This window comes from Gamsiella multidivaricata, assembly GCF_025024155.1.
Source record: "Gamsiella multidivaricata strain RSA 2152 chromosome Unknown BC939scaffold_1, whole genome shotgun sequence".
Taxonomy (NCBI): domain Eukaryota; kingdom Fungi; phylum Mortierellomycota; class Mortierellomycetes; order Mortierellales; family Mortierellaceae; genus Gamsiella; species Gamsiella multidivaricata.
In genome coordinates, this window is record NW_026251709.1 from 1,065,116 (window position 1) to 1,078,437 (window position 13,322).

At 45.7% G+C, this 13,322-nt stretch overlaps 4 protein-coding genes across 4 annotated transcripts; all 4 read right to left on the bottom strand.

Moving 5' to 3' along the window:
* Positions 1–2,019: 2,019 nt before the first annotated feature.
* Positions 2,020–2,795, bottom strand: BC939DRAFT_434675 (uncharacterized protein; the record flags this gene model as incomplete). The annotated part of the gene is made up of 2 exons (XM_051553390.1): positions 2,673–2,795; positions 2,020–2,558 (listed from the first exon to the last, which is right to left on the bottom strand). Coding segments are annotated over exons 1-2 (556 nt in total), but the record flags the coding sequence as incomplete, so codon positions are not given.
* A 763-nt stretch (positions 2,796–3,558) lies between these two features.
* BC939DRAFT_434682 (uncharacterized protein) lies at positions 3,559–4,647 on the bottom strand. The gene is made up of 3 exons (XM_051553391.1): positions 4,424–4,647; positions 3,869–4,339; positions 3,559–3,840 (listed from the first exon to the last, which is right to left on the bottom strand). The coding sequence occupies exons 1-2, from the start codon at positions 4,556–4,558 to the stop codon at positions 3,908–3,910; spliced, it is 567 nt and encodes a 188-aa protein (XP_051418006.1). The 5' UTR covers positions 4,559–4,647; the 3' UTR covers positions 3,559–3,840; positions 3,869–3,907.
* A 399-nt stretch (positions 4,648–5,046) lies between these two features.
* On the bottom strand, positions 5,047–7,731 carry BC939DRAFT_524470 (uncharacterized protein; the record flags this gene model as incomplete). Its single annotated transcript, XM_051561264.1, has 7 exons — positions 7,286–7,731; positions 6,489–6,783; positions 6,102–6,352; positions 5,692–6,009; positions 5,481–5,606; positions 5,166–5,363; positions 5,047–5,102 (listed from the first exon to the last, which is right to left on the bottom strand). Coding segments are annotated over exons 1-7 (1,350 nt in total), but the record flags the coding sequence as incomplete, so codon positions are not given.
* A 2,045-nt stretch (positions 7,732–9,776) lies between these two features.
* BC939DRAFT_488704 (uncharacterized protein) lies at positions 9,777–10,466 on the bottom strand (the record flags this gene model as incomplete). Its single annotated transcript, XM_051559384.1, has 3 exons — positions 10,152–10,466; positions 9,958–9,998; positions 9,777–9,918 (listed from the first exon to the last, which is right to left on the bottom strand). Exons 1-3 carry the CDS (start codon positions 10,425–10,427, stop codon positions 9,777–9,779), a joined length of 459 nt encoding a protein of 152 aa, XP_051418008.1. The 5' UTR covers positions 10,428–10,466.
* Positions 10,467–13,322: the final 2,856 nt, after the last annotated feature.

Sequence of the window (13,322 nt, forward strand, 5' to 3'; positions counted from 1 at the left end):
TACGCCAAGGTCCCGAGCTGACAAATTCAAATTGATACCAAGGTTGACAATGCCCTCTTTAGAGCGAGAAATCATCACCTCAGCAGATGTGTTCAAGCGCTTTGGTACACTTGACAGCAAACCGGGAGAGGAAGGCCCTGTTTTAATTTTTAAAGAAAAAAAGTAAATCCGCAATTTCAGTTAAAAAATTGGCATCACCACAACGAGATCAATTAGCGGGATTTGGACGTATTTTTATCAGAGGGACTTAGGCTGTCATAAGAGGGCAAAAAGACTGCGAAATGAGAGAAGAAATTACACAAGGTTAAGAACGGACCAAGCGTCGTTTTTTGACTGGTCTGATCCCGGGTAACTAATACAATATTATTCGGCAAAACTCACCAGATAATTCGCTGACTTGCGACATCAAAGGATCGTCTGCAACCTCAATGACTTCAGCAACGCCGCATGCTGTGACAGAATCTATTGGAGTACTATTGACAGGGTGGAATCCTTTAACAACAGATGCCACACAACGCGAACGCGACTCATGATTTTCTTGACTTCCTTAGCAAACTAACCAGATGAAACTGAGGAACTGAAAGATACATCGCCGGAAACATCAGACAACGTCTTCAGAAAATCAGAAGCAGCGGTACCAACTAAAAAGAAAATTAATTTTGGCGAAGAGAACGGATGAAGGAGAGAGTCCTGGATTTCAATGCAGTTTTTGAGGTCTTACATTTTTCATCCTTAGTTAGGGCTGCAACTTCGACTAAACCCTCTTCAGTGGCAACTAAAAAAAGAAACGATAGCGTGTCAGCCGCTGACAGACTGACAGACTGAAGACTTTCTTTCTGAAATTTTTAACATAAACTTACACCAGATGCACTTCATCTGTAATAAGTGCTGATTCAAAAATGATTCCTTGTTCGCACAAAACTTTTGACACTTCAAGCACCGCAACACGGGCTTGTCCCCATTAAAGTCAGGAACAGCGTGGGCTCGGAACGCTCCAAAAGTCTCAACGACGTCCATGTGATGCCTGACGACATGTTTTCGCAGCGCGTCTCCGCTTTTAGAATATTTGCAAGGAGGGTAGGGACAAATCTTTGTTGCACTCTCGGTGACCCCTGGCTCTTTATCCAAGGCATTCATGTCGAAGATTGTTGAGAGAAAGGAGATTGGTTTGGTCGAAATGAAAAAAAAGACGCAAAGACATGGCTTTAAACTAATTTCGCGCTGTCAAACGAAGTTCCCGACCTCCCTTTAAAACACAGGGAGAGGAAGCAAAACAGTGTGCAAAAGGGGCAATCAAAGATCTAGAAACAGGGGAAGAGGCTGAGGGGCAGCAAACAAAATTGACAGAGGGCGTGGGTACCTGACTTTCCTGCAAACACACACGCAACTTGCATTTGTGTCCACAAACAAACCAACAACGCATTTTTTTTCGACTTGGCTCGCCCACGCTCACGCAATTTGCATTTGTGAACGGAACCACTACGTTGTTGTGGGCGCGTTGGCGAAGAATAGATAGAAAACAAGTCAACACAGAGAAGACAACTATAAAATTTGCTCTATGCTTCACTTTTGAGTGCATTCAACACTCCAAAGCATACAACAATCAATCATCGGCATGATCCCCGACCTGTCAATTCCTTTGAATGTTAGTGGGCTAACTGGTTCTCTCAACATTGTCGTTCCACCATCCATTACAGTTTAAGAATTCATGGACGTTATTCGAAAGTTACACCCCGGTTGTCTGGATAAGTTTAATCCAGTTTCTCTGCACGCAACTTGGAAGAACACCGTCTTGTTTCGTGGCCGGCGAACGCATGTTTTTATCGAACTTTCTCAACAAGATGAGTTTGGGCAGCTTTACTCATCAGGGATACTCTTAAGAGGCAGCATGATGATTTCCGGAAGCCCCTGGTAGCATAACCGGGAATTTTTGAGTCACGTAATTGTTCAAATTCGAGTCCATCAATGGGGGGACAGGACAATGGACAAAATAATGTAGTGAATTGAAATACAGAATAATGAGGACTACAATCTGAGTCCTGGCCTTTCTACGCCGCTTACGAGGACGCTGCTCCATTCTGCTATCGTCCTCCGCTTCAACTTGAACCCCCTGTTCTGCTGTCTTTCGATCCACCTGAGTGCCTTCATCCTTGTAAATTATATCCCGTTCACGCTTCAAGGCACTGCGAAGCTCCTCGATTTCCAGCTGAGCTGCGATGAATCGAGCCTCATAATCCTCGTCCGTGCCACCCTGATCCTGTGGCGAATCATCATCTTTCTCGAGGGGCTGAGTTGCATAATCCTCGCTCGTGCCACATTGACCCTGTGGCAAATCGTCATCATCTTCCTCGTCGGGTTGCGACGCTGGCACAAATTCAAGCTTGGCTGATGCACGCTTGCCTAGTGCCACATCCGAGGGAAAAGTCGGAGACCAATAATCCTTCGTTCCTTGTGTCAAAGGCACTGTCTCCGCCGACAATACCCCCTCTGGCTTCGCCGTCGAAGTGGATTCCTCCTGTTGTTGTCTTTGCAGCGCAGCAAGGCGCTTAGCTTCACGCAAGCTGATGATAGGCCGATGTCCGGACATAATGAAAAATATTGTAGGAAAGTGTTTGTGTTGGGCAGGTGAATGAGGAAGAAAGAATGAGGAATCAACCTCGTTCATCCCTCACCTTGAACATTCATCCATCACTCATTCCCATCCGCATCATCTCATTGGTCCATGGGACATCAGATGATCTCACACATTTGATCAGATGATCTTGACTGTATGATGTCACGAAAAAAAAAAAAAATCCATACACAATCAACCTAATTTACGCGATTCAAAATCTCTGCAGTACAACTCACTCTGCCTCATATGCCATACAAAATCCTGGAACTCGTGCCTCGTTCTCCAAGGGGAGGGGGAGCTGTCGCATATTTCACCAGAGTTCACTATATATTTAGTTTAACAAGTGTACCTCCAGCTCACTATTACATATAATACAAATAAATACCTAGTCGGTGTGGTGTGTGGAGCCACATCTCTTTATCACTCATTTTCAATCCCAAAATATCTCAAATGTAAATAACCGAGTTGGCGGGGGTGGAGAGCATCCTTAGCCGTCTTTCAACAATGGGATGTGCAAGATCGATGGTGTAGGATGAGTACACAGACTGAATAGTTGGGAAAAGTGTGCCGAGAATGTCCACGCGAATACGTGGGCCATTGTGAAAAGGATCAGCGAGGCTGTGGCAACCATAGCGCAGAGTGGCCTGGTACCCTTTCTTGTCTAGAAAGGACCACAAGCCCTTAATGCCCATGGCGATGTTGTGGATAATATGCAGAGAATAGTGGATAAAGGTTGTGAAAGGCGAAGGAAGGAAGGGAACGACGAACATCCTCCAAGGAACAGTGCTTTTTATTCTCCACATTTGATTCGCCAATAGCTCTTTGTTTTGAGATATAAGCGGATTGATTTTTTTTTTTGGTGAGACTTTGTCTTTAAAACCCTTCAAAATCAACTATTCCTTTGCTCCCCCTAAAGTCCTGAAACGCATCCTCCATGCCCTCCACTTTCTCACCAGTTAGTTCCTCAACCTCTAACATAACCAGATCCTGCATCCACGTTCTTCACTTCTTGGTACTTTCGCTAAATTTTCCAGCTCTTGCGATATTGCAATTTTTTATTTCAAGTTCAAGGTTTCCTTTTTCTGTTCTTGAAAGGCATTGACTCCAGACCGCGTAAAGTCATAGCGGACTGTTCCTTCTCTCTCGCATTTGGCTTTCCGAGTTAATGATGTTTAGTCACAGAGTGTTGTTGCAGTTGTTGATACAGAGACGTGTTGTTACAGGGTGTTGTTGTTGTTACAGGGTGTTGTTGTTGGTGTTGTTGTTGTTAAAGGTGTTGTTCACGCGGTGATATCACTCGAGGGCGAGTCGCGGAGACGCGTCTAGCTTATCGCCAGCAAGATTCCACAAAAGAACATGGCGAGATCCAACAATGACCACAAGAACCGACGTGATCGTATAGCCATCCTTTTTCCACTTCTTGATCTCTCGGCTCTGCGCGTAGTCACGAAGCTGTTGCTGAGGGGAATGCCCCTTTCCATCTTTCGGTTCATTCAGAATCCATTCCTTGATGGTCTGTCCAACTCGAAATTTATCACTCCTGAACTTCAGATCCAACACCTCACTGGCATTGGGAATATCCGCGAGGACATCAGCCCTTTTCAATCGTGATCCAGATCCAATCTTAATGTAGTCGATTTGGATGGACTTCCACTCGAGAACAAACAGCTGCTTTTGCAACGGAACGGATACCAACATGTCAATTCGACCTGGCGTTCCCGAGGGCTATTGCAGAAATTGAGAAAGCAATTATTAGTTACTCTAAATAATGCTCACATCACGACATGACACGACATTAGTTGTTGATACCTTGGTAATGGTCGTCTCGACGCCAACTTTCCGAAGGGATGGGTGGATATTAGTCAGTAGGGTGAAACGCATCGAGTTACAGTGATCCTCCTCCTTCTTTTGAAAATCATGAGCTCCGACATCGTGTTGCTGCATACCGCGGGCGTATAAACCAATGATTCTGTCGATGTTTCCGTCTTCGGTAAGTGACCTAAACGCGCCATTCACATCCTCCAGGCTTGCATGATGCCTGTGCAGAATAGCGCTCCCAAATCGCTCTGCAGCCACCAAGTTTGGAATTCGTAGTGCTTTCTTACCGACACAAAATGTCAGTCCACCAAGGTGCACCATGTATGACAACCACGCCGCCTTGCTTTTGGCAAGCTCGCCAGCCTGAAATAAACAAGGGCGAAGATAAAAGGCTGTGTTATTTACTGAATGAATAGAAGCACAAAAACAGCAGCAGCAGCAACAACAATTCATGTGTTATCTCGAACATTACCAGGCTTGCGAGAGTAAATGTTTGCCCAATGTCGCCAAAGGGGATCGTTCTTTCTTCCACATTCTTGCCTTGCTCGCTTCCGCTGAAGAGTCCGTCTTCTAACAATCGCGTCGCCACTGGCGATGCCGCAAGTAGCCGCAGTGATACTTCCGAGGCCTCAGAGTTAGTGACTGAGAGAGGATCCTCCATCGGCTTTCCCATTGCGAGACGCTAGCATCAAGCACAGATATCCACCTCTAACATACTGTGAAAGGAACTCACCTGTAAGTACTCGAGGCATGTGTTTGTGTTATATGTCAAAGGCCCTTGTCCGCCAGGAACGAAATTGAAGCCGTTGTAATGATCCCTCATGATCTTCAAATGCTTCTCGGCTTCGACGGTGGACTCATAGACTTTCTTTAGTGCCAGCGCAGCAGCGACATCTGCTTCCGTCAAACCACAAAAACTCGCGAGCTCTGGCTCCCAGGATACATATTGAGCCACGTTGAATCCAGACGTGTTATCCACCAAAGATTGCGGTCAGACACCCGTAATATAGCATTTGGCGATCTTGCGATTGCCCAGTCCACTCTTCACAGACGCCCAGAATCCCTTTAGCACGCTGTCGGCGTCGGTCCGTCGTGGCGGTTTCCACTGAACACTGTCGATGGAGACAAGGTACTCATTGCTGTAGCTGTCATATTCGTCCGCCATAACGTAAATCTAACAGTATTAGGATAGCCAGTTAGTTGTCGTCATAAGAAACTTACGATCACTAAACAACTGTGAGATATCCATCTGCACATACTCCCTTGATCATTGAAAGGGGGTCCTCGGGACTATCGACACTGGCGAGTAAATCATGAACTACATTCACGCATGCCGTCAAACTTGCCGCGGCACTGTCCTGGATAAAGTTCTCAATGAGATAATTAGCCGACATTCGGAAATATGGTTCATAGGTCCTGTAGAACTGCTTGATCGACTCGTTCAGCATCAGGTTCAAGTTGTGCTCGGCCTTCTCTCGGTCCTGAGATCGGACGACTGCAGAGAAATCAAGCGGCAGGACAAAGTAGCGCCCTGGATCCACACGCTCCTTTTTTACGTGCTCGTCGATGGCAAGGCCCTACAAGCATGAACTGGTGGGTTCAATAGGCATGCGAAATAACACTTTGAGCAAATAAATATGATTGGTAAATAAATCAAAACATCACTTACTTCAAAGAGGGGTTTGTAGTCCGGAAGGTGTTCACGACCATGGAAGTGTGCCAATGTACTCAATCCGAGCGACTTTTCCGACCTGCGGGGACGAAGAAAGACAAGAACTGACTCGTCGAAGGACTCGAGGGCCAAGATGAAGGCGGTTTTGTCAAAGAAACAGAGTTCCGGACGTTGACGCAGTGTCTTGAAGTCGCTTACACCATGGACAGGGAAGCTTCTGAACGTGTCCTCTTTCCAGACAAGGTCCCCTGAGCGACTATCGTATTAGACGATATTCAGCGGGCTGCGCTTGTAGCCTAGAAAGATGAACTGGTGAGTTGCCAAACGTAAGCAAAATTTCGTCCCGAAAATACAACAAAGACAAGCATGGTAACAAGGTCTTACGTGGAGGTCGGACAATCACTTGAACCGTGTTTGTTTCCGCAAACATGCCACGTAGAGAGCTAGTGGCGCTAATCTCATCTTCCACTCCAACAGTGACACCCGGCTCTGTGTTGATGCCTACTCCCTCGGGGGCTTTGTACAGAGAGAGGCTGTATGCGTGTGGGAGAGGGAAGGGCGATGCTAGCTTGACCTTGTTCTGGAGATTAGAGCCTGCGTCGCAGTCGCTAATGTCTACAGGAAAAGGCGTTCTGGCGCCATCGATCGCACAATACACTTTGAGCTGGCGCGACTGGACCTAATGGGGCGCAGTTAAGGAATTAATCTCATGGCACATAAATACAAAAGATTGAATGCGATTGAAATGAGAAATTGCTTGCCTGAGGGAGTCGAAGACGGCTGAGGCGAGGCCCGGAGAGCGTGCGGACTCCTTGCGTACGAAGTAATCCGGCAGATAACATGGTCCCAAGGAATGTAGCGAATGTGTGGTGGAGTGAGAACGAATGGAGCGCCGCACAGCCCAACTTATCTATAATGAACTCCGAAGCCAATAGCGTGACTGTTTCCTTGTATATCCATTTTGTTTCAGCGCTAAACGTACAAGAATGAGATCACAGGTCGTGTTAATCCTCCGCCCCCTCCAGTTGGGTTGAAGGCGAGGCCGAGTACGAAGTCGAATCGATCTTGGATTTGCGTTACCGCTTATAACAAGGCGAAGAAAGTGAAGAGAACTGACTTTATTAATAATTGCTGTGCACGAATATATATATATACTATGATGACTATTGCTACATCGCTACAGCAAGTTGCAGTATCTTGTTGATTGGAAGGATTTCGCTCCGGATGACCGGACTTGGGAGCCAGCCAAGAACCTCGCTCATTGCAAGGACCTCATCGAGGAGCTCCATCAGCAGTATCCTGCCAAGCCCGGTCCTGGTTTTGCGCTCCCGGAGAGTCGCTCCAAAGAGAGAGGTTCTGTCGCGAATCAAGGTTCGGGCAGAATTGCAATTGCTCGCCACGCGAGTCTGAATGAAAGCATATCCTGTTTAAGGTTGCTTGCCCGTTCCAAGCCCGCGTCCACCTTGTCTATTTCGTGGGAGTTACTTTATGTCACGGTTCCGAGCACGGGAGCTTATTGGATATAAGCTATCGATCTGGGGCCTCAAACCATGCTTTATTCACGTACAAACGGCCCACTTAGTTGCCCTAGTCAAACCCCAGTCTGCAATAAAATATCTTCCTACCTTGTACTCGCTCTTGCTCCTCCATCCCTTACTCACCTGCCTGTCTAGAACTTGACAGTGGCGGGAATATGAATGGCTCATTTACCAAGTCGGACTCAGCGCCGTCTTGATAGGCCTTGCGAAACCATCTCTTTTTGATAAGGCAAATACGTAGTACTTACACCTCTTATCAATCAACATCGCTTAAAAAAGCAACAGCAGACCAGACCAGTGATATGAAGAAAAAGGTATGTACAGAGGTAGGATCCGTCTTTCAAACGCACCACATACTGAATGCGAGCGGGGATTGTGAGGTGAACGACATCATAGACGCGCTCAGCATTATGCTCTTCAAGCTGATAGAGCACTGTGGTTAATGACGTGTTATGGTGGCCTTGCTTAATAGTACTTTCGACCTAATTGCAACAAGAAAAGAGCAAAGATGGACAACTGAATGAAACTGGCATTAACAAAAAAAAAAAAAAAAAAGAATAAATACGTAGAAATAAAAATAAAAATAATAACAAAAGATTCACTGTGCCATCTGCAACAGACTCTCTTAGTTAGATGTTCTTCGCATGGACAGAGGCTCAATAAAACAAGGGCTCTCGCACCTTGGTCTCCATCTGCTACAGAGCAAAGCGACCAAGGTAACGCTGATTCATGCTGTAGATGTCTCCAAACAGAACTTTGCACTGCGACATCTGCTTGCTGTTTGGCTTGGCATGCATGACCTTGAAGTGCCTTGTGGCGGTCACTTCCTGCGACTGCTTCGAACACCTGTAGCAAAGTGGATTGCGGACCCAGGGACGACTTCATGTTGCTGTGGATCTACTCATCTCCCTGACTCTCTGAGTTGATTATATATCAGCTGTAAAGTGTGCTAAGACCCAAGGTCAAGCCCAGTACTCGAGACGATCAAAGAATCTTGTAAGATACGGAAGTAATTTAGATTTTATGCCTGTCTTATATCTTGAACCTCTCGTGGATATTACATCTGCTGCGAATTTTTTTCTGGCACATACTCTGCTTCTGTTTTGGACCCAGAACCATCGCAGAAAAAGGCGCGTCAAATGACATGAACAGGTAGGCCGTGTGGGTACGTTCTGGATGTATTTAAGCCAGAATTGTTCTGTATTCATCACCATGCCACTTTCTCCTCATCTCAACATTACATCTTTCCATTTCGTCCCTCCTTATCAACAATACATGTTACTCATATGAAAGCCTAGAACAACAGATTTCCCAGGTCGACTTTGAATGCGTTGCCGTTGACCTGCTCGACAATCCTGTAAGGGCCGATATACAGCGGTTCAAGCCTTCTTGAGGGCCGACTGGCATGTGCTGCGACTGAGAGGTGTTCTGTGCTAAGAAGTACCATGACACCGACACCGAAAGGCACTTTGCTGCGGAATTTATCTGCTTCTTGCTTTTGGCGATCCGGAGCAGTAATGATAGCACCTTGGCTCGAGCGAAAGCAGTCATCTGAGAAGCGACGAAGTCTGAGGCCGATGGCACGTTGGTGATGGACGGTTTCAGGAGTGATGCAGGCATGAGAGGGCGGTGACTGCAGTTGAGGAAAAAGGGCGAAAATCCTGTCGATGGGTTCACCAAATTGTTGTACCAGTCCTTTTGATTGTATGAAATGTAAAAAGCAAAGCATCTCTTCAAGCGTTCGATTGGCACGCTCCGTCTGTCCATCATTCTGAGGGTGATATACCGTCGACATGTTCGATTTGGTCCCCATCATCTTCATCAATGCCGTCCAGAATTTGTCTATGAAACGAGAGTTGCGGTCGAGATGATAGTGCGCGACATACTATGCAACTGGAACACCTGTTCGAGCAATATCGGTGGCGGAGTCCGTGGTATGGCTTCCACAAAGATACAAAAATGGTCCTGCTTAGACAACATGTGGTAAATTAAGGTTTGTGCTTACTACAGTGCGCACGACTTTGCGTTCGTACATTCGATTGCCCCGGAACCTCAGTGGACTGCACCTCCTATCACTTCTACCACTATGCAAGTTCCCTGAAGATCTGATGACACTATGGACTTCTATGTAATTCTAAAGTCTCATGGTGAACTTTTTGTTACGCACTGTAGCAATGTTCGGTCCCTTTTTTCTATTTAGCGATCCTAGTAAAATATCTGTGCGGTATGGCGCACCACTTGCAGAGAACTTCTTTCCATTTTTCAAGGTTGTACAGCTGTATAGTTGTATAGCACATAACACACACACAGTTTACATTTCATCCACGTGCGCAACGTTACGTTGTCCGCGATTGCCCTGAAGACATAAAACCAAAGCTGCGGACAATCGTTCTCTGATGGCCTGATTGTGCCGAAGGGAGGGTTTTCGATAAAATCACATCTAACAAACCCAGTAAACGGTCCGATCAGAGGGAGGTTTTCAAAAAAGATAAAAAAGGGTCGCACCTACAAGTGCGTAAGGATCTTTGAAAACCTTGTCTTGACCAATGACAGACTTGGGCAAATGCTCAGCCAGTTCGTAAGGGCCAAGTAAGGCTCCCCTGTCTTCCGCGAGCTTTCTGTACAGGAACGAGACGCTATGTTCCGCCAGCGTGGGCTGATATTCCTTGGCGAAAGCCAAACACGAGCGGCCTTCGAATTCAGGGATGGTTGCACGAAAAATAGCGTCTGAAACGAGTTCCTTGTCACCTGTACTCATACAGTGGTCAATAGACCTTGGTGACATTGTGTTTAGTAGGCAGGACAATGCCACTCTATAGCAGCACAAGGTGTTCTTTGTTACTCCTTGGTTTTTTATAATTGTGGGCAATCAAAACTAAAAATCAGGTACTTTTTTCTTAATGTCCTTGCGGAGTATGTGGGAATGATATCTGTAAAAAACGAGATCTTTTAATAATGGTCTGTGGGCAATGCAATCAATTAAGGTTTTACCAGGAGAAAAATGTAATGAGACAAGAGAGAGATCTTTAATAGCACCGTCCGGTCCCCTTTGTATAGGTCGCAGAACGGTCTTTTCTGTATAACGTGATCCTAGTAAAGTATCTGTCCAATATGGCACAGCTCCCTCCCATAGGAGGCGTACAGGTCTTCTAGCTCATATTGGGCTGATTGATTACGGTGTGAGGGAAAAGTGAAAACCTCAAGGTAAACAAAATAAAGCCTCTACATGACAGTTGTAATAATCACCTCAAGGCAAAAAGCAAAAAGGCCTTGCGAGGGAAAGCCAGAAGGAAAACCTTTATCGTGATTCAAGGAGAAAGTACATGAAACCCCCTCCTCATACTCCTCTATTTTCTGCTCGCTGATTTGCTTCGTGGCCTACAGCGTCCTCGTTTGCGGGATAGCTCTCGATCAATTGCGCTTATATTGACCTTTGGTGGGCGACCGCATTTAGGTTCCGGGGCGGTTACACTATTAGCAGAATTGCTCATATTATTTTTACGTGCTTCTGGACGCTGTGTCAATAGTGGCTCCTGCTGATTCTGCTTCGCCTTGTGGCTCTTCAAATTTTAACGAGGCTGCCGTCAAGAAGGTAGTCCAGGAAGATCGCGACTCTTCCAGTAGTCTGTGATGCACTTTCTCTCAACAAAGTTCTCTTCTGGTTCCCAGGCCTTCTCTGTATACCCTTTCCACTTTATGAAATACTCCACCCCTCTCTCAGAATCATCCCGATGTTCGAAAATCCCTTCTATTTCGTAAGTGGGTTGGGATGGAGCGTACAAGCGTTGAAGCAAATCGCCGATGCCGTATTTCAAAACATACGCACTGCCTGTAGATCTACGCACAACAACGTAAGGACCTTCATACTTGGACGTCAATTTATCACCCAAGATAGGATCGAAAGTCGACCTTGGCTCCATCAGGAAACTCATTGCGCGATACTGTTCTGTTGAATCGCCCAACCATTCTCTTCTGAGTGGCACGCGACTTGGCACTCGCAGCTGGGAAGACAACTTCAGTCATGTATTGAAGTCGCTCCAAGAGTTCACTATGGGATAATCGTTCATCCTTATCGTTTGAAAAATTATGGAAACCGTTGAAATGTCCGGCAAAAAATAAACAAGTTGTGCAATGCAACAATTCTCGTATTCACGGCTAATTGAGCCATGGTGACATATCGGTCCCAATTGCGTTTCTTCGCTTTGATTTCTTTACGGATAACGTTTACAGCTGTCCTAACATGGTTCTCGGCTATGCCATTGGCTCGAGGGTGATATGGAGTGGCCAATCGATGTTGTACACCCATCTCTGTGGTCATCACTGTCATAACCTCATTAACGAACTCTTTTCCATTGTCCGACTGCAAAATGCGAGGAAAACTAAATGGTGGTAAATATCTTAAATAATTTGTGCACTACGGTTGTTGCTGTCTTATTTTTCATGGGCACGAGAAAGGCGAGCCGAGTACAAGCATCTACTAAAATGAGCAAAATGGTGTTCCCTTTGACACTTTCTGGGAAAGATCCGGCAAGATCTATTGCCATATGCTCTCCGGGCAGCTGGGCATGGATTACAGATAGAGGATGATATCCCTTGCATCCTATATTTACGCATTGACATTCTGTACAGCGCTGAACAAATTCTAAGCAGTCTTTAGTCATCAAGGGCCAAGTTTTGTTCAGTGAGTGAATATGATTGGCCATGGCATTTGTGCCAAAATGGCCAAGCGCGTGGGTATCGGCTAGCAATGTTTCACGTTTGACCTCTGGCACCGTCTATCTGGGAGTTTGCTTATCCTGGATAAGATACATACAGCTATAAACCTTCGTAGTTCCATTAATAGGTGTTCTACTCGTCCAAAGCTCCTGTGGGAACTGACGCGACAATGCATCGGGTAGTACATTAAGCACTCCTGGTCGGTAAACGGCTTAAATGTGTAATCTAGGATAGTCTCTTGCTATCCAATGAGCATAGAGTTCATCTCTTGAGAATGAATGAACGTCAGTGCGCGACGGTCCGTGTACAACGTAAAATGCCTACAGTAGAATAAGTAGACACACCTGGGAATAAATTCACACTTACGTTCCTATCCAACGTTCGTAAGTCTACAACTCGTATATATAACACATGAATCTGTCAGGGCCAATGCGCTGCGGTATATGTTTTTAGGCCATATGGATCTGTACATATATTTCATTCGAAGTGTAACCGTCCTTTTTTTGTTTTTTTTTTGTTTTTTTGAAAGATTATGTCGATCCCAAAGCAAAATTAGAGTACCATGAAGTATTAACCTGGCGTTGCGCTTTTGCGCTTTTAAAAGTGGGGACTTACACGAATTTTCAGTGGCAAGAAATGGCATAGCCGACTTGACATCAATGAACGCGAGGGATCCGTCGATCTCACATGGACATTTATATAGGAGTAGCCATGACCTTGATAAAAATCGAAACAAGGTCAATGGAAATCCTCGTAATCGGAGTAAGAACCCGGTCAAGGACTTTTTCATGCAGACAAAGCTGCTTGGTCATTTCACCGATGGCGTCACCTTCCACATATCACTCTAACTGTATTTGTATGAAAGTATCAGCAGTTAACAACTCAAAGGCTGGTAAGCGTATAAGAGACGAGTTCAAACTGCCTAGGTTAATGCGGAACACCCAAAGCTGGTACTCCGAGTCTA